We start from the raw sequence: 22,103 nt of genomic DNA on the forward strand, positions 1-22,103 counted from the left end.
GGTCCACATGTAGCTCTTCAGTCACTGCCACAGCGACGTTTTACACATTCAAGAGAAATAAAGAAAAGGATAACGAATAGATCTTACCTCGAAGCTTTGAGGCTCACAGTCTCAGCAGTGAGTTCTCACCTCAGTTTGTATGAACTCCTCTGTGTTCTGCAACACCAGAGCTGAGGTTGAGCAGGTATGCTGAAGGGAAATTATTCATCAAGGTTTTTCAGCCTGTGTTGGACGGACCAGCCTCTCCAGAGCTCACATACTCAGATTGAAATTTATTGTACAAGTTGGAATAATCATGTGTAGATATTTTCTGTGTTTCTGTCATTTCTGGTTGATGTCATTATCAACCCAGTGTGCCGTGTCTCTGTGAGAATGTGTTACAAAATCTGTCCAGCTCTAGCTGATGACCAGGTTTCTATGTTCACTCTGGTTTAATGCCCAGTCAAATAACTGCTGCTGAAACCTGCGCCACATATCTGTGCATTACAGCACAGACAGGCATGTGGTCAGCGGTGTGTGTATCACAGTCTAGTGGCCTTCAGCACGTTGGGCTCCTAATCACTATGGCTTCAGTAAAAGATGGTGAGGCAGGCAGCATGAGGTCCGCTCTGTAACACTGCCCAGGGGAACCAATAAAACTCTGGTTTGGTGCTCAGCCAGCTGCAGCCTGCTAAGAGTTTGAAGCTTGAAGCACACAGCACCATGCTGAGGTGAGAGGGACTCCAGTATTTCTTAGTTTTGATAGAACGTCCACTCTTTGACTCACGTCACTCTGATAATTCATTGTGTTCTCTGCTTTTTTTTATCTCCATGATTTATGGCCTCTTTATAGCCTGTTTTAACTTCAGATTCTTACTTCAGCTTTCCCTGACATTTATAGAAGTGCTATTTACACCCTTTACAATATTACTTATCATCCCTCATTCCTCTCCCTGACAACCATCATGCCACTCATGATTAATACATCTGTTTACCATGTTAGCAAGGTAGCTTGTTCATTAGCTTTTACAAGAATATCGTACCCTAAATCCTAACACTCGGGGACTTATTGTGTTTTGTTGTGCACAACATCCTTTGGGTGTGTTTTTGTTTTTGTGTGTGATTTTTTTTATTTTTAATTAAATTCGATGCAGCTCCTCATTCAGAAGACAACCGACGAGGAAATTGTCCCAGCAGGAGAGGTTGGAAGAGATAATAAGAGCACATTTAGGAGAACAGCATACCACAAAATGACATTTCACTTATTCACTCGCTCCACAACAGCAGGCGACACAACAAAAAGCCGTCCTTTGACAAATCGAAGTTAACAAGATGATCTCTTTACAGCTTGAATAACAAGATCAAGCATCTGTCAAATCTCTTAGAAGTTGCTTGTGCCGAATTTTTTGTAGCCACTCTTCAGTTGTCATAATCTCTTCATTTTCTTCCTTTCTGTCAAAGCTGCTCACGCATACTGGATCATGTTCAAACAAGACTTAGCTGCATGTTTGGTGATGAGGCTTGTTTAATTTGTAGTGAGCTGTGTCTTATACAGATGCAGTAGCACAATTAGTAGGGACATAATACACACACACACACACACACACAGACACACACAGGGCTCAACTATTGTTCTCCCAGCTGTTTCCTGTCTTTTAGAGGATGAGGTGTGTCCCTTGTTGGTGTTTAGCACATGCATATGTATTGGTATTTGCACAAACATGCACCCCCCCCCCCTCTCTACATGTCTTACCGTCACACATAAATGCGCTCTGACGGCAGTATGTGTGGGCTGCCCTGAGGAGCGATCGGGCCCTCCTTGCAAGGCCCGAGATGCCTTTTCTTCCCACAGCGGCCCCAGCACACGGTAGCTATAGGGGAAAATGTCCATGGGAAGTAACAGCACGAAGGGAGAAAAAACCTGGGAAAGGAGAGGGAACACGCATGGTTAATTAGTGGCTGCCATGGGAACCTGAATGTGACAGAGAATTATGGCTGACGGAGAGAGAAAAGTGTACGCAAAGCAGAAGTTGTCACCGTTTGTGTGAGAGCAAACACATAACGCTGTCATCCAATGCAGTCCATCAGAGAAATGATGACTCTTCCCATCTATGTATTATAGGTCAATCAGACGATCATAAAGCTGTCTTCTTTAGGGGAAGTTTCAACAAGTGCTAATTTTATTACCCTCACATAATCAGACACTCATGAAACAGTGTGCATCCTAAAGTCAACTTCATGTTCAGGGTTCAGAGGGCTTGTGGTGTTTATCCAAAATATCTTTTTACCCTTTCTCACCATTTTTCAGTCAGAGGGAGGGAGGGACAGGCTAAGCTGGGGGAGCACAGACAGGATGTCATAATTAAAAAACTCTGGCTCCTGTTTGTCATCTGTTTGTTGTTTTGTTTTTATGTTTTTTAGTATTATTATAATTTTTGAGCTCTTTGTCATTTCCCTATGGTTCTGTTAAGGCATTTTTGCCTCATTGGACCAAGCTGGGAGCTTTATTTTAGCTCATTATGCCAACATGAAAAAACCCTCAACACAAAGACCTCAAAAATCTGTACACTAAAATTTTAGTGATTGCAGGAGCTATTTGTTTCGTGCAAGACGACGAATACACGGAGACCGAGAGAGGTCAGACTGTAGTTCACTTTGAGGTTTACTAGTGTGTTGTCTCTGCGCACGCTAGCACTTCTCATTAAGAAGTGAGACAGAGACATTCCATTCATGTCACAGGGCTGGACAAGTCATTAGGGCTCTTTTGTTGGTGTTTAGAGGATCAAGAATTGTTTTTACCAACTCATATTATCAACATGTTTTCCTCAGCATCAATGTAATTTGTATTTTTTTTATAATAATTTAAAAAAGACATTTTCTCCTGAGCTAAAAGTGAGCGAGTGCAGAGGGTGTCCTCTGGCCTCTTGGTTGCTCTGGGAGGTCACACAGAAATTATATTTTCCCACAATTGAAAGGAACATAAACATTTGTTTTCACTTTTGTTTTTAATTTACTGTATTTTTGTCTTTTTGCTCTTTTTTGAGATTGAGAATTATCACTTGACTTCCTCAGCTGTGTAGAGCTTTCTAACAGATTGTATCTGTGCCGCTAGCTGGAGGACGCAGGAACCAACAACATACCAAAAAGAAGAAGAGTGAATATTTTACTCGCGTGACATCCAAACTCCCAATGTCCACTGAATGTCTTTACCGGCTGATAAAATGTTAGTGTTTATTACCCAACAAGACTAAGTATCAATTAATGCAGCAGAAACAATTCGTTGTATGCAAATGTTGAACCCGTGTTTCCTTAGCTCTCAGTCATGTAGTGTTTTCACACTGCACTCTGACTGGTATGTCAGGTATTGAGTAACAGCAGCATGCCTGTGGTGAACTGCAGGAGCGACTGCAGCTTGGCTCCAGTATGTTCACTATGAATGTAGTGCTGTGTTAGTACTATGACAGAAACTCTATCAGAGGGATGACTGTTTTTTTTTCTACAAGCATCTTTTGCACATTTAGCACAACAGTGGTGTAGTGGTTCAGGTGACAGGTGTTTAAGCAGGGCCCTCCTGTGGTCATGTGAATGAGTGCATGTAATGGATGCCACAGCGTTCCGGCTATGCCATGTTTTTGTTCCATCTTCAGCTCCACAGTAGGACCAAATGTGGTATTTTATTTTGAAAATCACGCATCTTTCTCAGAGCACTTGGTGAAACTCAGGGACAGAATATGCTGGATGTGGCACCGCTCGTCACCATGGTAGCCAAGCAAATAACAGAGAAGCTGTAACTTTCAAATGATCTTTGCCAAAACCTAACCAAGCAGTTTTGGTGCCTCAACCTAACTTGTAACTGAAAACAAAAGTTAGGTGGCTCTGTTGCAATGCCGCATTTTTGTTTTCTCTCATTCTGTCTCTCTGTGGTTCTTTCAAACTGGCCGTCAGTCAGTAATTTGGCTTTTAAGTGACCTGCCTAGTTAAATAAAAGGGTTAAATAAAAACAAACATTCTTCCTTCAGCCATGTCACACAGGGCTGATAAGGAAAAGATGGATGTGAAGGTCTTGACATTGAGACGAGGTTAAGAAGTTGATAAACAAAAAGAAACAGCCAAAAGGAGAGGCTTTTGTTTCTGCTGTTTTAGAAGTGTCCTAACTTTTAATGTTATTCAGGATTTTTGTGAGCCATGTGACCATCCGGCCACCTCTGTGTGTTTGCGAAGCTGCGGCTCAGCTGACTGTAATTTAGTGCAACATGAGCACCACTTAGATTTTTCCTCCAGAGGAATATGCATCTGCTGTGTTAACAAATTGCTCAAAGCTGCCTCATCATGCAGCGGTGGAAGGGCCCTGGCTGAGCCTGGATGTGGGCTTGTAAATGTCTGGTCAGCACTGCTTATTGTTAAGAGATGGTGGCTCATAGACTGTACTCAGATTGTCTGTTGCTGTGTGTCAAATGCATTGTTTTTGTATTGTTCTTGCATTTTCTATGTAATGTTTACACTTGGAATATTCTTGGTGGGTAGACATTTGTATGACTGGAATACTGAACTGTGCATCAGCTATGGTTACTCTGTATGGGTGGTCACACAACGTGGTTTCTCTCCTTGAGCAAGATACAGACAAGATGGTGGAAAGTGAGACAGAACTGTGTGTTTCTGATGTGTGTGTGTATGGGGGCAGTAATCAGAGCTGATCTGGTTGTACTAGTTGCGGCTCATCAAGACTTATCAAGTAAAGGCTGGGGTGTCCTCTGTACCAATCTCTTTGCTTTCTCTTTCTTTGGACTCATCCAATAACTCTCCCAGATGTTGCGCGATAGAGCTCAAAGCATTCTTATGAGGACACACGCATGTAGACACACATAACTGTTGTGATTTAGTACACACAATGTGATAGGGATCTTATCTCTTCCTTCTCCCTGTCTCTCTCTCTCTCTTCGCCCTTCCTTAGCCTCTCTTATAGTAAATCCGCTCAGCCCTGTGAGGTTTTTATTGGTTTTGTCTGTACTTATTCCTACTTTGGTCATTAAAGCAGGTGATTTAATGTGGGTGTACAAACCGTAAGACACGGGATGTCTTTCACAGTCGGTCGACAGAGGACAAAGGGGAGGGAAAGGTGAGAGAGAGGCTTTGGGATCACAGCCATGCTGAAAGTTTTTGGACGTTGTTAGTTTACCTACACCACCATGTGGAACAACATCACATGTTATCATGTAAATCCAGGAGACCAGACCTGGTGTCAGACCATGAACCCATAAACTGATGAATCTGGAGATGTCTCAGAATTCTGACATTAAAGTGACATTTAGCATTAATTCTGGTCTCAGAACTCTTTTACAAAGGTTAGCAGTGTGTGTGGGTTTTCTCCATGTACTCCAGCTTCCTCTCACATACCAAAGACCAAAGTCGGCTGATTGGAGACTCTAAATTGGCTGTAGGTTTGACTGGTTGTTTGTCACTCTATGTTAGCTCTGCCATAGACTGGTGACCTGTGCTGTGTGCCTTTCGCCCATTGACAGCCGTGAGTCCCCCATGAAGCCTGGAGGTGGAGGGCTGGACTCTTTTATAACCTGAACTTCTCCCATCTGAAACAAGCTTCCCTGCCATTTTTTCTTCTTCTCCTCCTCTTCTTCTTTTTCGTCTACACTTAAACAATTGCGGAAGGGCACATAGCTACATAAACATTGGTCATTGTAATCTCCTTTAAAATTCGATGCTACTGCTGTCCCTGTGGTGAGGACGTGCATCCCTTTATCTGAACTTCATCAGACCTGACAAACGTTACATGTAATTTTTTTCAAAAAGATAAGTCATCACCATGAAAACAATCCTTTTTATTTTCCTTTTCCAAATGTTTACTTTTTAGAGACTTGTTTTTTAATCTAGCAAGAGTGGAATTCCTTCTTCTGAGATAGGAGAGTGAGAGATCAGTGGAAGGGATAAAGAGAGATAAAGTCGCGGTTTAGATGAACCAGAAAGAAGCAAGTATGGACACAGTCGCATCCAGCAAAGGTGAGTGTGTCACAAAGAGATGAGTCAGATCGCTATGCACCAGAGGGACAGAGGCACCGATAAACTCCAGCAACTGAGTGATAAAGCAGAACCGAAGAGACACCACACAGTCAAAACATGTGTGAATGAGGATTGTTGAAAGGCGCTCTGCTGAACGCCTCGAGAATGTTTTTGCAGCTCTAGTCGAGCAGGAATGAGGTGTGTGTGTGTGTGTGTGGGGGGGGGGGAGAAGTTGTTTTTAGGGTTTATATTTCTCTCTTTATTTTTCTCGCTCCCTCTCTTGAGCTGACGCTCTCACTCATCTGCATACACACTCAGTCTTGAAGGAAAAACAAATATTAAACAGTAATGTTTTGTATCCATAAATTTCTGACTTTTATGGTTCTGGTATTTTCCAATAATCCTGTCTTGGCTGTCCATGAAGGAAAATCTCATACACACTCACTCAGTCATGCACAATGCGGCTTTGGATATATTTATTATAGCTTTTGGTTAAAGGTCAAGGACTGCCGTCGCTCACTGAACAAAAATATTCATGGAGTAAACGTCCTGATCATGTGATATCGCCGGTCATTTTCCTGTATCTATCGTCTGGGCCGTTGCACTTGGGTTTGACCACGGTCTGTTCAGCTGGATGGTATTTTAACAGAGCAGTAAGTCATTCATCAAGGCTGTGTATTGTATTTTTATAGTAGATTATAGTGAGTAGATTATAGTGAGTGTCTCTGTGGGTAGAATGGCAACTGTTTAGACTTGTGGTGTTTCCAGGGATGGAACCAAGTAGACCAGAGTGACTTCATCTTCAGTTTGTTGCTGATTAGAAATCAATACACATGACTCACCGCGGTCAGTTCAGCAGTGACCTCTGATCGTTGGCTTTAGCGTGCAGAATAATTACTGAGCAGGGCAGCATTTCTACTTTGCGGTGTATTTATGATACAGATTATGAGCTATATATTTTTCATTGCATTCAATCCACTGTTGAATTTTCTTTTTGAGGATTTCCCACCTCATTATTTTTATATTTTCTGTCTCTGGCTCACATGTGGAAAAAAAAAAAAAAAATTTAATGAGACCACTAATGAAACACGTAACCTGAACAGACAGATATCTCCTAAAATACATGATTCCTCTTTTGATTTGCAAACCAACCCAGGTTCATGCACGCAAATAAAGAGCCTGTATTTTTCCTGAAAGAATATTTCTGCATGTATGATTTGTGAGTAGTCGAAGTTAGAGAAGCTGGCAGACTGGTTTTGTTGTAAATATATTAGGTTTTCTCTGTCACTGTATTGGCAGACATCTTTCTTATAATGGCTAATAATCCATCAACTTGAGAGCAAAACAGCTCAGCTCACTTCCTGTACATGTGTATTTCTGTCTGTGTTACCTATTTAGAGCACAACCATGACGAGAACCGGACTTACCTTAGCCGACCTGATGGCAGAGAGGGTCGACACAGTCGTGACCCTCACCCTTTCTCCTTCTGTCTTTGCCTGCCATCTCCTCCTCTCTCTTCCTTCTATCCAACACAGTCACTGCTGCTGACTGGTTCCCAGGCCCCCCAATGACAGGTCATTTAATGGTCATTCAGCTCGGGCCCTTCATGCTGAACCTTGAGGTTAACGTGGAACGCATCTCTTCCGGGGCTTCACAGCCCTTCGGCTGGGATGTATAGACACACAAACTTAAAGGTCTGCTGATTTTGAACCATGTCAGTGGAATACAATTTTTTCTTGAGCACACACAAGCAGAAGACGGTGTGAAGGAATCAGGTATATGCAGGAAAAAGAGGCTACCACAGCAGAACGTAGGAACAGTGATAATCAGAGCATTTTGTGTGGGTGTGTTTTATATTCCAGCGTTGACACATACAGCAGTTTGTTGTTGCCTGTGTTTTCTGTAGTCCTGTAGCACTGATAGCATAAGTCTTTTTACCATTAAGTGCAGCTTTTCTGCAGTAAATCATCACTGACGCCCTCCTAATTATGGCACTCCGTCACCTGAAAGCTCTCTTGCTTTTGTAGCTGCATGTGATGTGTATGTTATGTTTCCCATTAGTACTTTCACGCCCTCACCTCCCTCTAGCCCACACGCAACCTACAACAAACCCACCCCCACCCGGCTCTGAAAGTCTGAGGTCTCCTGCCAGTTTATGACCAGTGACCTGTCTGCTTTAAGCCAGTCTAACAGTTTACCATGCATTTAAAGCTCTGTGTGAGTTATTGCATGTGTGAGTTAACCTAAGTGAGCGTCATATCTTCGATCAGTAGAACTTGGTGCGTTTAATTGTTCTGTTAAATCAATTTAAGCCCTGGTTTTCTTTCTGTGTCTCCTCTTGTAAAAATAAAGTTTTGGGTTTTCGTTTTTCATGTCAACATTATGTAAAACAGATGCGCTGTCCGTCACGCGGTCTGACAGCGCTCTGTGTTAAGTTGTATTGAGATGTGTTTTAAGTGTTACATTGCAAAAGCGTTGTTTTTCTGCACATACTTGGTGCAAAGACGTGGCTGACGCAGTACCAATTGTCTTGTTGCGGGCTGGTTGTTTTGTCTTCTCAGCAGAGAGGGATTATGGGCCCTGATTGTGGCGGCTTGTGTCACAGTGTGAAGACGGAGCTGTACTGTCGACACGCTGGAATGGTAATGATGCGTTATTCTGTTTCTTGAGGAAAGGAGGGAAATTAATGTCGATGCTGTTGCAGTTTTTCCATTTGGCAACCGTGAATGTGGTTGTATATGGAATTTTGAGTGCATGAGGGGTGTCGAGGGGAGCTTGGAGAGTTTAATTAAATCGTATGTATGTGCATGTGTGACACCGTGTGTGTGTGTTGGTTGCCAGGGGCCAAATGATGGGGCCCGATGAAGCGGCGAGAAAGGAGAGAGCAAGAGCTTGGCATCCCATCTGAGAGGCTCGTCACTGGGGCTCAGACACGGCCACAGCTGGCCCCTCTGTTAACAATCCTGGCTTTTCTTCCCCTCTCAGGAACGCAGTGCGTCAAGTCTAATTCCCTTGTAATGAACTGGCTACTGAGGGTAGCTAGGCAGGCAGACCCAGCACACTTATTAAACACACATAGTGGAAACAAAACACACACACTCAGTGGAAAAAAATGTCTTTAGTACATTTCAGTTCTCAGCAGGGTGAATGAGCAGCTTGACTCAAACTCCTGCTGAGGATCCCTGAACTCATCACGTCTTAGAACAAACCGCTCAGAGCTGCCTTTAAGGCCAAATAAGAACTTACAGTATTCTCTCTGTGCTTTGATTCATGGCATTCATTTGAGCCACAGTGCTTAGGCAGAGACTCCCTTGGTGATGTGCACCTGCCTGTGTTCCATACATTTAAAGTCCACACTGACATTAAGTTTCTTCTTTTCTCAGACCCCTCACCCCTTATTTAAAGACATGGCAGACTGAGGCTGCAGCAAAGTCAGCCATTGGTTTGGCTTTTTGAACAGTTTGCTTAGACACAACAAATTGAGGAGAGTATCAGGACGTCCATGTGAAGAATTGAGTTGCATAGTCTTGCTTAGTGGTGTTTGGTTAACCTATCTAATAAAACATTTGCCTGCTCTGAAAGTATTTCTTCTTCTACTTCAAAGACTCTTTTGTCTGATTGTCTACGTTACACCAAAAACAAACTCAGCTTTTCTGAAAGCTCTCTCTGGCTACAGACACTTTGAAATTAACTACTTTTTTATCCAGGTGGATAGAAGAGTCTCTAAGGATTCTGGAAAAAGCCCTTTTTGGAGTTTCTGTTCTTTAGAAAAAACGGTTTCGCTCTCCAATTCGAATGCAAAAAGGGCTAAAAACAGTCAAGATATTATTCTGCTCATGCCTTCATGAAATCCTATAAGACACGCTGTGTTTAGATGACAGAAGGTCAGAGCTGAAACTTTGGTCACCGCTCATGGGATTAAAATGATTTTCTACGGGCGAAGTGAAGTGAGGACACTCCAGTGTATTTCAGTTAAAGGCTGTTATAATGGATGTGGCTGGGTAGACAGAAGCTGCCCTCACTCTGTCCCTGTGGTTCTGTGGTCCAGCGTGTGGAGCTGTGACGCTTCTAATGGACACATTTGCACACATGTAGACAACAGAAATGCACACCGTGGTAAACTCTTCCATCATTTTCACTTAAAAACAGAGGATGAAAAGATTTTTTTTAATTTCACATGCTTATAGTCTACATCCTGGATATCCTATGTTACGAATTCCAGTTAATATCAGTGGATTATTCCGCTCCGGTCCTTCCATTGTTGGGGTGATGTGAAGACCCATGGACCCGCAGCGTAAGTGTGCATAATACCATTAGCTGTGTCTAACCCCTTTACACAAGAGTAATAACAGTGAAACAGAAAGAGTGTGTTCTGTCACCACGGACAATGCAGACAGGAAGAGGGCAAGGTTATCATAAGAATAAACCGATAGTCTTCCGGTCATATGAACTGTCTTCATCAGATAGTGATTATGAAAATAACTCAAAAGCATGTGCTGTTATAGTCATACCTCTGAATGGGAGACACGGCTATTATAGATAAAGCTGTAAAACTGGTCATCATACCAGATATTTATTACTAATTAATTTTATACTACAGCACATCTGCTGCATTAATAATCTGACCTAGTAAGGCAGTTCCAAGAAGGAACTTTATTAAAATGGACTGTTCGAATCCACAGCTCAGCAGACCCTTAACCTTCTGTGATTGTGCTGCACTCACTCCCACTGACTTGGGATGACATAACCAGGGGGCTGATAAAGATGACATGAGCAGGGTGGGTGGGTGATGGAGTGAAAAATAGCTTGAACAGGGAATAATGGAGAGGTCACATTGTGGGAGATAGCCTCTCATTTCTAACGGACACTAGACCGTACACAAGGCAGAGCTTCAAAGCAGTGATCTCCTCCCTTATGTCGTGTTGTTGTGTATACATAGTAGGCAGAAATAGCCTTATTAAACAGAATGATAATGAAGCAGTTAATTGCAGACAACACGTGGTCGCAGACTGTGTAAGAGTACACTCAGACATGTAGACAGCCTGTTGCTTTGTTTCGGTTTCATGTACCTCAAAGGCCTCCTTTTTCTTTTCCAGTATCTGGCCAGCAGCTCGTACCTGTCATCTGGAGCTCATTGTGCCGTGTAGTGTGTGCTTTCAGTCGTATGGCTTGCCTGAAGCTGAAAGCCATGATCTCATACGACAGAGAAAGGTCCCATTGACTGATACAGATCTGGTCATAGTCAGTATAGCTAACCCTTATAACCTTATACCTTCTACAGGCTGCTTCCATTAGCTCCACCTATACTGTATATATTACACTACTGTGTGCTGATGCTATCAGTGTGAAGGGCATGCCTATATGCATTTACACAAGCATAACACAGGATGGTATGTGTGCATTTTCTGTTGATCACATATAGAGAATGAGATTATTTTTTTCTCAGGAATCAGTGCACTGTGTATTTCTGAAAAGATACACAACTTGATGGCAGCATCGTTTATTTTTTATTGTACTATATTCTACTATTGTACTATATTTTATTCTATTTTATTCTATTTAACTCTTGCTCTGACTGTCGGTGTTGTATTGCTGCTGGTACCCAAATTTCGGGGACCTAACCCTAACCCTAACCCAAAGGGATTAATAAAGTATATTCTATTGTATTGTTATGTCAGTAATGACTGTACAGATTTTTGATGTTTCAGGGTGTCCTTAGCAGTTTTAACATGATATCCCAGGACTCTTGCATGAATGTCTTCAAATTTGGAACAAATGTTGACTCAAATTCAAACAAATGTGACGGTCAAGGGTCAAAGGTCAGGGTCACTGTGTCCTCACGCAACATCTCAGAAAGGTCTTGAAAGACTTTTTTAAATTCGGTAAAAGTTTGTATTTGAGCTTACTTGAATTGACTCCAAGTTCCACCAAAAATCATGGACCTCCCATGATAACTTGACTTCTCAATCCTAAGTTGGTGCTGGGTTTCGGCCTGTAAGTCAGCTTTAAATTTGGGCCAGACTTCAACTTGGATTTATAGATGAACTGATTACAATTTGCTGGTCAGAAGTCAAAGGTCACTATGACCTTACCACACAGATTTGTGGCCGTAAATCTAGAATTCATAAGTTATTTATGACAAAACACAAAGGTTTAATAGTTAATTCTCCTCTATTAGCTCCAACTGCTGTGTTCAAATACATGTATATGCACTCGTCCAAAGTCCAAACACACAAAAATACACACAGCATTTCTGCACATCTGTCATCCACATGTCCTTTTGTCAGGGCCAACCATTAGTCAGTTATTCCAGTGATTTACACTATCTCCTACACTATCAAATGACAGCACATTCTCATAATAATAATAAAATGCCTGTCTTGATTCAGACACACACACACAGATGCAGACTAGAGTAATATACCCATCATATCTGCTGGTGCTGAAGGCTGCTGTCATGTACAGAAGGTCAGTTTATGATCCTCGTTTGGGAGAGCAGTGTGAGGCGATGGCAGACGCGACAGGAGGCGCGCTCTCGCTCTCACTGTGTTCTGCTTTGTGTAAACCCTGATAGGAGCAGTGACAGGCCAAAGCCAGGGGGATTTTCAGAGCATCAGCGTGGCTCATTGCAGAGCTTTGGAGGTGTTTGAAAGGTGATGAGACACTAGTGGGTGCAGACAGGCTGGCAAACAATAAAGGAGTTTGTTGTTTCCTGTATTATTTAATGACTGACTTCAATGTGTGTGGTTAAACTTGTTCTACAACACTGAATAGGTCTTATGTGTGGATTAGTGTGTCACGCAGGAGTTTGTGCTACACACACGCTCACCTTTTATTTACAGCCTCTCCTGACTGAAGCCTGTAATAGTTTTCATTCATAATCAGCCCATGTGATTGAGATCTGCATAATAAGCCGACTGCCACACTTAACCCTTTGTGAGTCTGACTACATGTATTCACACCATTAAGGCGCACTGTTGGAACATACATGCATATGCACTTCTGTGTGTGTGTGTGTGTTCCTGTGTGGGAAAATGGGCTGTTGGTGAGGTGGAGCATGAAAACGACAGTAAACAGAGGCCACTATCAGTGATAAACCTCTGCTCTGATTATGTGGCTGTTTGCCTTGTTGTACATTTACTGTGAGAAAAGCAGAGATAAGAATGAGAGCAACCAAAGGCAATATTTTGGAAGGAATGATTGGAAATACTGGGAACAACTGGGATTAGGAGGAGAGTTAGCCTTGCTAAATGGGAAAGGACAGAGAGCTTGGAGGTGCAAGAGGGGTGTGGGAATGGAGGTGTTTAGGGGACTCCCTGTGGACTGACTCCGACATGGGAACACAGAGTCGGTCTAACGAAGCGTGGCTACCCCTCACTGACTTCATAGCAATGGGACAGAGAAGTTGGTGGGGGGGGGGTCTGATTTCAAGGACACTGTCACCCCTGAGAACTTTCTTTTTTAGATATGTGAAGACCCACCTGAGAAGCTACATTGATCAATCAATTGATTTTCATTGAAAGCATGAAAGACCTATTACTGTTAACTGAATAAACAGTGTGAGCTGTTACGACCACAGACTCATGCCGGCGGCCGGCGACTGGTCCTGAAAGGCTGGTTTGTTGTCATGATGTGTAAGATCTTAGATTCATACATCAGAGAAATACATGATGCTGACATACAGTGGCTTTCTCTCATTCTCATGTTCACACAACACAAACCATCGCGTGTCACCGTCCGCCTTGGCTCAAGATACCCACACTAAGTCTGTCATTATACTGTCATACTTGGAGCATTACATCACCAGCCTGTCAGTCTCAGTTGACGTGGAGGCAGCCGAGTGGCGTTTCCTCAGAATAGTATCATTACACAAGGTCATCATCATAAGGCAATCATTGGAACGGCCTTCCCACTTCAATCAGCCTATCTGTGGCCTGTGATGTGAAGTGGTTAAGATCAGCCTGCACTCTCTTTCCTCGTGTCCTGTCTGTGACCGGCCCTGGACTATTGTGCAGCAGGGCTGCCTGTTGCTGTTATTGACAAAGGAACGAAAGGAAAAACAAGCTGTGAGTGAAAGAATTAGAGGTTTTGTTCACACAAAGTATTTCCTGTTTGGTTTGGTTACTACATCCAATTGTACTCTAAGTCAAAAGCTCATTAAGACTTAATCCTTTTCATTCAGATCATGAGAGGAGGCAGGTGACTGTGGCCTTGTTTAGATTCACACGGAGGAAGGTTTAAGGAGGAGAAGGAGAAGAATCAGTAGCTTGATTGTTTATTGACAGTTTGTTTGGGTCTGTTTCTTCTTGGAATGTTTCTGGTGTCCATTGGCAGAAGAAAAATAAATTAATCAATAACACAAGTTATCAGCAGATTATAATAGACCTGAAGAATGAACCCTCCTCAAGAGGGAGCCAAAGATCATGCAATGTTTTGTCTGCTCTAATGTTGTGAGGCTGTCAAAACTAGGTTTGCACATGTCTCCAATAAGAAATGTTTCCTCGTCTCTATCATCTGTCACTAATAATAGAAAGATCTCTGGAAAAGTTTCAGAGTACTCACTGGACTGCTGTAATACTTTAACCCTTTATAAATTAGCATACGGCACCATCTAGTGGCCAAAACTTTAAACTGTAGAGCATGTTCCATCTCTTGTATCTTTTACTTTCAGGATATTGATCCCGCTGTTTGATGAAGACACTGGTCTGCTGCTTTTGGCTGGCTTGGTGAGAAATACCATGAAACGTTGTTGTGCATTTTGTGTGGTTGTTGAAACTGACTGATGTGTCTCCACCACAGGGAGACACCGTGATCGACTGCTATGAAGTCTCTTCCTCTGAGCCTTTCCTCTCTCAAGGTGAAGTTTTTTTTAATCTGTCTTTAATTGTAACTTCCCGTTCTTCAGGTAGCTTATTGTCTCATTATGTTTTATATATATATTTAGTGAGCCACTGTCTGACTGACATCTCATCGCGAGGAGTTGCTATGGTACCCAAGCTGGCACTGGACGTGATGTCCTGCGAAGTGATGCGTGTGCTTCAGCTGACAGACAGCTGCATTGTGCCGATCAGCTACCAAGTCCCTCGTAAGGCGAGTACAGCAGCTGCACAGAACTACACACCGCATTACCGATGCACATGCTTATTATGTGTTGTCTGTGTCGCCTCACAGCATTCAGGCCAGGAGTTCCATGACGACCTTTACCCAGACACAGTGGGCGCAACTCCAGCCATGTCTGCTGAGGAGTGGTGGCAGGGAGGCAACAAGCAGGTAAACACATCTTCATCGAGTTTATCCAGTCTCTACTATGCACAAGCGGTTCACAGTAAGCTGTGTTTGACCTTCAGGTGGAGAAAGTCAGCCTGCACCCAGACAAACAGCCAAAACCAAAAGCTCCACCAGCAAGGCCGATGCCTGTCAAGAAGGAACTGGCCAGCGGAGGGAGCAAAGAGGTGAGAGACACTTGTGGATTTCTCTATGGCATTGATAAATCGAGAATAATAAACACACCTTTCACCTTTCTGCTGTGCAGGATCAGGCTCGCGGCTGCTCCATCTCCAGCAGTCCTCTGAGCACGCCCACCAGCAGCGCCGCTCCGTCCCGCTCTCCCTCCTCCACCTCTGGTCTCTCCTCAGGCTTCCTACCCAGCCCCAGTCCCAGCCAGAGCACCAAGGCTATCCAGAGCCTGCTGGGTACACACACACCCACGCGCACACGCACACACACACACTTACTTCATGATTGCTACAGACTACACTAATCTGAAATGACCTTCCAGGACCAACCTCCAAGTTCCGTCATATCCAGGGTGCGGTGATGCACCGGGACACACACATCACCAACATGCGTGGCCTGAACCTGACCACGCCAGGAGAGTGTGACGGCTTCTGTGTCAACCGCCAACGTGTGGCAGTACCCCTCGCCATCTCTGGGGGCCAGATTGCCATATTTGAGGTATAGAAGCAGCTGGAAATTCAGCAGTATTGATTAATAGTTGGCCTTCATGTGGAGTTTCCTTCCTCCTCAGCGCTCCCAGCCTGGAAGGCTACCAGACACATCCCTGCCCACCATCCAGAACTCAGTCAATGTGGCCGACTTTTCCTGGGACCCTTTCGACTCACAAAGGCTTGTTGTGGGTGAGTGAACGAACAGCTAAAAGTCATTAAGTGTTTGAGTGTGTTTTTAACATACTCTTCTTCTCTCTGTGCCTGCTAGCTGGTGATGATGCTAAGATCCGGGTCTGGCAGGTACCAGAAGGCGGACTGACCGAGACCATAACTGAGCCTGAACTCATCTTGCAAGGTAGAACAGATCCCATCCAGTCTCACAGACTCCATTAGAAGCTGACATAAAAAGTAAGACTGACATCTACTCTGACACCTCTTAGGTCACACAGAGAAGATCTATTCCATCAAGTTCCACCCTCTGGCCAGTGGACTCCTGGTGTCGTCATCCTATGATCTCACGGTCAGACTTTGGAACTTGGAGAGCAGAGAACAGGTCAAAGTTCTCACTGGACATCAGGACCAGGTGAGAACCCAAAAATACTATTTTTGTGTTTTAAAAGCTTTCACTGAGGATTTCTATAGCAGAAGCTGCCTTTACTTCCTCTCTACTTCAGTTCAGCACACAAACACATAGCTGTGTACTCATAACACGCTTCTGTCTTGTAGGTGTTTGGCATGGCGTGGAGCCCAGATGGGAAGCTGCTTGCCACTGTTTGCAAGGATGGAAAAATTCGTATCTATGACCCTCGCAAGTCCACTGCGCCTGTGCAGGTACATACGATCTATGCAGAAGATTTGTCGTTTGGTTTGTACTTTTGATTTACACTTGCTTACCTGTTGTCTATTTTCAGGAGGGTCCGGGTCCTGAAGGCCACAGAGGAGCTCGTGTGGTGTGGGTGTGTGATGGCAAGTACCTGATGGTGTCGGGATTCGACAGGTAGGAAAATGAGTTAAAGCAAACAACAATGACTACAGTTCCTGGTGAAGGACCTTGACCTTTGACCTCTTTTTGTCCTCCTGCAGTCGCAGTGAGAGAGGCCTCTACCTGTACTCCGCTGACTCCCTGTCCTCTGGAGCCATAACATGTACTCCTGTAAACGTCTCCCCCTCCACGCTCATCCCCTTCTACGACCCTGACACCGCTGTTGTCATCCTCACTGGAAAAGTATGTTCACCCTCTACAAAATTTGTTGTTGTAAAAGTTGGATGAAATGTGACCTGAGTGTGTTTGATCCATTTTTTTCAGGGTGACACCAGAGTGTACATTTATGAGGTGGTCCCTGAAGAACCATACTTTATTGAATGCAGCAGTTATAACTCTCCTGAGCCTCATAAGGTAGCAGCCTGATGTGTTTTTGGAGTTTTGAGACAGAGCTTTTGTTAACTAGATAACATCTCACTTGATGTGTCTCCTTCAGGGATTGGCCTTCCTGCCAAAGACAGAGTGCAACGTGCGTGATGTGGAGATAGCTGTGGGACTGATGCTCACCAAGACAAGCATAGAACCAGTGGCCTTCAAAGTGCCGCGAGTAAAAGTGAGCCAGCTACACCTGTGAACACAATGTGACTTCTGCTGTAACTATAGAGTGTATAACTCCATATGTACCCCCCATTTAGAAAGAGTTCTTCCAGGATGATGTGTACCCAGACACTGCAGTGTGGTGGGAACCGGCTCTGACCGCCTCCGCCTGGCTCTCAGGCTCCAATGGGCAACACAAAAAGATTGCTTTGAGGCCAAAAGACATGGCGCCAGGTGCAGAAAGAGACCCGAGAGTCTGACTGTGGATACATGTGCTGCTATCTAACACTGTAGATAGATACACTGTCAGCAACAGACACGTCCTGGTATGTTTCCATGTTTGATGTGAGGTGTGTATATGTGTTTTTTTTTCCAGTGAGTGAGGCGCCCAAAGAAGCTCCTGTGAGAAAATACCTGCCTTCATCTGTTTACCTGGAGGAGAAGACAGATGAGCAGAAGAAAGAGGAGGTGGGAGCTGTGCTTTTGTTTGGCCCGTATTTTCCCAAAAACATCCTGTATAATGTCAGGTTAAATTAAACATCTCAGAGTTTAGTGTAGTTGCTTCGAGGATGTACCTCTCATGGCCTAATATTGTGTAATTGTGTGATCCAGCTGCTGAGTGCCATGGTGGCTAAGCTGGGAAACATGGACGACCCACTGCCACAGGAGTCCTTCGAGGGTGTGGACGATGAGGAGTGGGTGAGTCAGTGCATATGATGCAATTAAACACTCTCTGTATCAGTTTACTGTTTAGTTAGTTTACTGGCACTCATATCTTCTCTGTCATTCAGGATGACTAAAGTGGACCTCGTCATGCCTTTGGTTCTGTCGTGGTGCCAAGAGCAGGGGGGAGCTCAAGTGTTGTGTTGCCATTCATGTGTGTGCAACAGTGCCAGCCAGATTTCCTCTGAGCTCAGCCTACTGAACACATAGAGAAAACTGCACAATGTGAACGGTTTTTAGGGGGTAAAAAAATATGATAATCTTCTATAAGAGCATCTGGGTTCAGTACTGTATGTATAAATAATGATATCTCAAAATCAAACATCAGGTTGTCTGGTTAATGCTGATTATGTCATGACAATTGATTTCTTAAAATGTTATTTAGTATATTAACAAAAAAAAATCTCATTAAGTACATAGAAATTAGATATCTCCACCATATTTAGGTTTAAGGTGGAAAAACTGCAGGCCATCATGCCAATAACTCCTCCGCTTCGTGCTACATTACCACACTGACAGCAACTCTTATGAGAACTTTAGGCTAGCTTCTCTGGTGGTTTAAGCATGATGTCACACAGTGTTTTAATCTGATGTAAAAGAACCGAGACCTCGGAATAACAGTGTGACTGATGATGTACAAAGTTGTTAATCTATGTGCACATTTACCTCCACAGTGGACCACTGCTTGCATTTTTTTTTTTACTGGCCAGTCGTGTGAGCACGCTCAGTCGCCACGTGTCTTTAGAAAAAATAAATAAGTCAATGGTGAATATAATTTAAAAAACAGGTAAAACATGTATTAGCAGCAAAAATCACACTGAGGATACAACAGGGTCACCAGTGTTCATGTTTGGCCATGAACTGGAATTTATAACAACATTTTTTTATCAATATTAGTGCCATTTTATGTTTTGCTGCATCCACCAGTTTGCATATTTTGCCGCCTCGCATTAAAACTGGAATATTGTTATGCATCTAAAGCCAAACAACCTCCTCTTTAAGGTCTTTTTTTCCTGTTAGTTTATTGGGAAAGTTTTTTGTTGTTGTTGTTGGTGACTGTTTGGGGGGTATACCTCACTAAATGAGTGATCATGTTAACTCATAATAAGTAATCATGGTGTTAATTACAACAGTATTATTAACTCACAATGCAACCATGTCAGCCATCAAGTAGTCTCTTTTCAGAGCTACAGCAATATCATTAATAATCTGGGCTCAGTCCAACAATGCAGGTCTTTTAAGGGTGTGTCTGATGTATATGGTCTGTGTCATTCACAGAGGCCATATTGGGTTAACTTGCCTTGAGTTGTGATTAAAAAAAACAATGTGTTTTTTATACAGTGGGTAAAATGTTGTTTCTGTCTTACTCAAGTACTGAATTGTGGATTTTTTTCAATATTGTCTTTAAATAAACACTTTTGAATCCAATGAATTTGAATTTATGTTTTATTCATATGTGATTAACACTGTGGCAAACACAACCAATAGATAAATGTGAAAGATTAAAATTCATTGTAGCGGTCTTGTTACATTTATACCTCTAAGATGTTATTAATAAATACATACATCAACTTTATAAGCATGCATGCTAACTTTTACTCATTTACAGTTTTCCTGATGAGTAATTCAGCGATGTATTTGTCTTTATTTGCCATGTATTTTATTAATGGAGCGCTCAGAGTACTTATTATTTCCAGGCTGTAACGTAACCTGCACTTCGACTTCCCTGCCGACAGGGGACAGTGTCACCACCAGCGCTGCCCAAATGAATCATCTTGAATTTTGTATTTCTCGACTCTTCCTTGAACTTTGACGTTTCGATAACCTTCAGTGTACATGTGAGAAAACAGAACCAGGCTCTGTCCGTGGTTGCTGTATAATATTTGAAATGGTAAGAACGTTCTAACAGTGTTTTAACGTGTTTTTGTTTCCGCTACGAGCGCTGACGCCAGGCGCAGACAGCTGCTGTTAGCATTAGCGTTAGCAAGAGAGCCTGTGGGGCTGCTGTTTGTGTTTTTGTCGCAGTTTGACATTCTTATATAAGACAGCAGCCTCCTCTTCATAGCAACGTTATTAATATGAGTGCGGGAGAAAATAATAGATCTTAAATGTAAGTTTAGTCATTTCTCAAAAAAGACGGAAGCCCATATGGGCACCGTCATTCAAAATGTAATATAACGAAGGCGTTTCCTCGTCAATGCGTCAGTCTAATTTTGAAGCTGATGTGTAAAACTATGTGACATTTAGGACTGATGGCTGTCCTTCACTCATGCTGTTTGTTTTTCGTGCAGGCTAAATATCTTGCACAGATCGTAGTGATGGGAGTGCAGGTGATGGGACGTGCATTTGCTCGTGCTTTACAGCAGGAATATGCAGGTATGGCCCAGTTAGTATTTAAATGTTCTGCTTATTCTTTTGTGTAAAATGTCGGCTGTAATAAGGTGGGATGGGTGTTTAATTGATGAAGCGAGCAGCCATGTGTACATGTTTACATTGTTTGACTGTGTGATGTACTTTTTTTTAACCACAGCCAGTCAAGCTGCGGCGCGGGCCAGGGGCCGTTCAGGTCAGGAGTCAGCTGCAGCATCCAGCATCACTGGGATGAGCCTGCAGGAGGCCCAGCAAATCCTCAATGTCTCCACACTCAACCCAGAAGATATCCAGAAGGTACAGGCACTCTTTTTAAGCAGAGTCAAACACTGAAAGTGGAAAGTTGTCGGTTTATGTTGTAAGATTGCCAGGACTGCACGCCTGTGTTTCTACCGTAGGTGACTAACACTTGTGTGTTTACCTCTGGCAGAACTACGAGCACCTTTTTAAAGTCAATGACAAGTCACTGGGTGGTTCATTTTATCTACAGTCTAAAGTAAGTATTCATACATCTACAGCTGCTATAATGGTTATTTCTTATTTTACTATGTCCTATACACACTCACAGAAAGACTGTCCTGTCTAAATCAACCTTTGGCTCCTACAGGTGCCTTAATTTTGCTTTTTTTTTTTAATTTAAGCAACATTTAGTGATGTGCTTGTTTTTCAGTGATTTTCAAATGTTCACATTTATTCATTTGTCAGACATTAATGTCCAAAGACAAATATACAGAAGCCCTGTAAGTAAGAAAGATTGAGTACTACAATAGGCTACCAGATAAATCAGGTCAAATGGTATCAGTGAGTCCTAGTAAGAGTGCAGTCTAGTTGGAGCAGCAGCTAGACCTAAGTACCAGTTTAAAGATCTATGCATTTTTGGATGTATTTGATAATGAGATATTTACAGAGGAGATGGTTTTCAAGTGCTTCTTAAAGATGGAGAGGGATTCTCCTGCTCTGATAGCACTTGGTCGGTTGTTTCAGCATCGGTGAACCAAAACTGTAAAATAGCCAGGACTGGCCTGAACGTGGAGGCCAGGCAACATTCTTTGGAAGACAGTAACCAGTTACCTAACTATACGAGTTACCCATTTTCAAATTAATTCAGTTTTTACAGGGATCAACCTGTATTTCTGCATTAAGTATCAGAGTGTAGCTTTGTTGTTTCTCTTGCTCATTGTTCTCTGTCTCTAGGTGGTGCGGGCTAAAGAACGTCTAGACGAAGAGCTAAATATTCAGTCCCAACATCCACAGCAGCAGTCACAGGAGAAAACAGAAACATGAGGGACAAACGGTACTCATCCTTCATGCCCTGTTTTTTCCCTCCCCTTCCTCTGTAAATTATACCCTAATTAAAGGCTGTTTCCTTTTCTCTAGACATCTCTCCCGCCTTGTTTTTTAATAGATTTATTATTTATGGATCGGGTAAATCTGAATCTATTTTTTTTAGCTGCTGTGATTCTGAGTTGCTGAGTGTTTGTATTTAGGACAAA

At 42.9% G+C, this 22,103-nt stretch overlaps 1 protein-coding gene across 3 annotated transcripts in view; it reads left to right on the top strand.

Annotated features, from left to right (window-relative positions):
- Positions 1 to 21,988, top strand: part of LOC114439469 (mitochondrial import inner membrane translocase subunit TIM16-like) — an 84,614-nt gene extending 62,626 nt beyond the window's left edge. Inside the window, exons 10-31 of one of the 3 annotated variants that reach the window (XM_028411415.1) lie at positions 14,663 to 14,717; positions 14,791 to 14,848; positions 14,936 to 15,081; positions 15,163 to 15,261; positions 15,339 to 15,443; positions 15,524 to 15,683; positions 15,770 to 15,945; positions 16,019 to 16,127; positions 16,207 to 16,293; positions 16,379 to 16,521; positions 16,665 to 16,769; positions 16,850 to 16,935; positions 17,022 to 17,163; positions 17,245 to 17,334; positions 17,417 to 17,533; positions 17,616 to 17,751; positions 17,894 to 17,985; positions 18,130 to 18,216; positions 20,532 to 20,616; positions 20,771 to 20,907; positions 21,041 to 21,106; positions 21,805 to 21,988. In XM_028411415.1, the coding sequence (XP_028267216.1) occupies positions 14,663 to 14,717; positions 14,791 to 14,848; positions 14,936 to 15,081; positions 15,163 to 15,261; positions 15,339 to 15,443; positions 15,524 to 15,683; positions 15,770 to 15,945; positions 16,019 to 16,127; positions 16,207 to 16,293; positions 16,379 to 16,521; positions 16,665 to 16,769; positions 16,850 to 16,935; positions 17,022 to 17,163; positions 17,245 to 17,334; positions 17,417 to 17,533; positions 17,616 to 17,751; positions 17,894 to 17,985; positions 18,130 to 18,216; positions 20,532 to 20,616; positions 20,771 to 20,907; positions 21,041 to 21,106; positions 21,805 to 21,894 (2,371 nt within the window). In that variant the 3' untranslated portion in view covers positions 21,895 to 21,988. Of the gene's footprint in view, positions 1 to 14,662; positions 14,718 to 14,790; positions 14,849 to 14,935; positions 15,082 to 15,162; positions 15,262 to 15,338; positions 15,444 to 15,523; positions 15,684 to 15,769; positions 15,946 to 16,018; positions 16,128 to 16,206; positions 16,294 to 16,378; positions 16,522 to 16,664; positions 16,770 to 16,849; positions 16,936 to 17,021; positions 17,164 to 17,244; positions 17,335 to 17,416; positions 17,534 to 17,615; positions 17,752 to 17,893; positions 17,986 to 18,129; positions 18,217 to 18,308; positions 19,669 to 20,001; positions 20,132 to 20,531; positions 20,617 to 20,770; positions 20,908 to 21,040; positions 21,107 to 21,804 lie in introns of those variants that run through there. The other 2 variants (XM_028411413.1, XM_028411414.1) reach the window with 2 other exon arrangements.
- Positions 21,989 to 22,103: the final 115 nt, after the last annotated feature.

This window comes from Parambassis ranga, chromosome 8 (genome assembly GCF_900634625.1).
Source record: "Parambassis ranga chromosome 8, fParRan2.1, whole genome shotgun sequence".
NCBI classification, from domain to species: domain Eukaryota; kingdom Metazoa; phylum Chordata; class Actinopteri; family Ambassidae; genus Parambassis; species Parambassis ranga.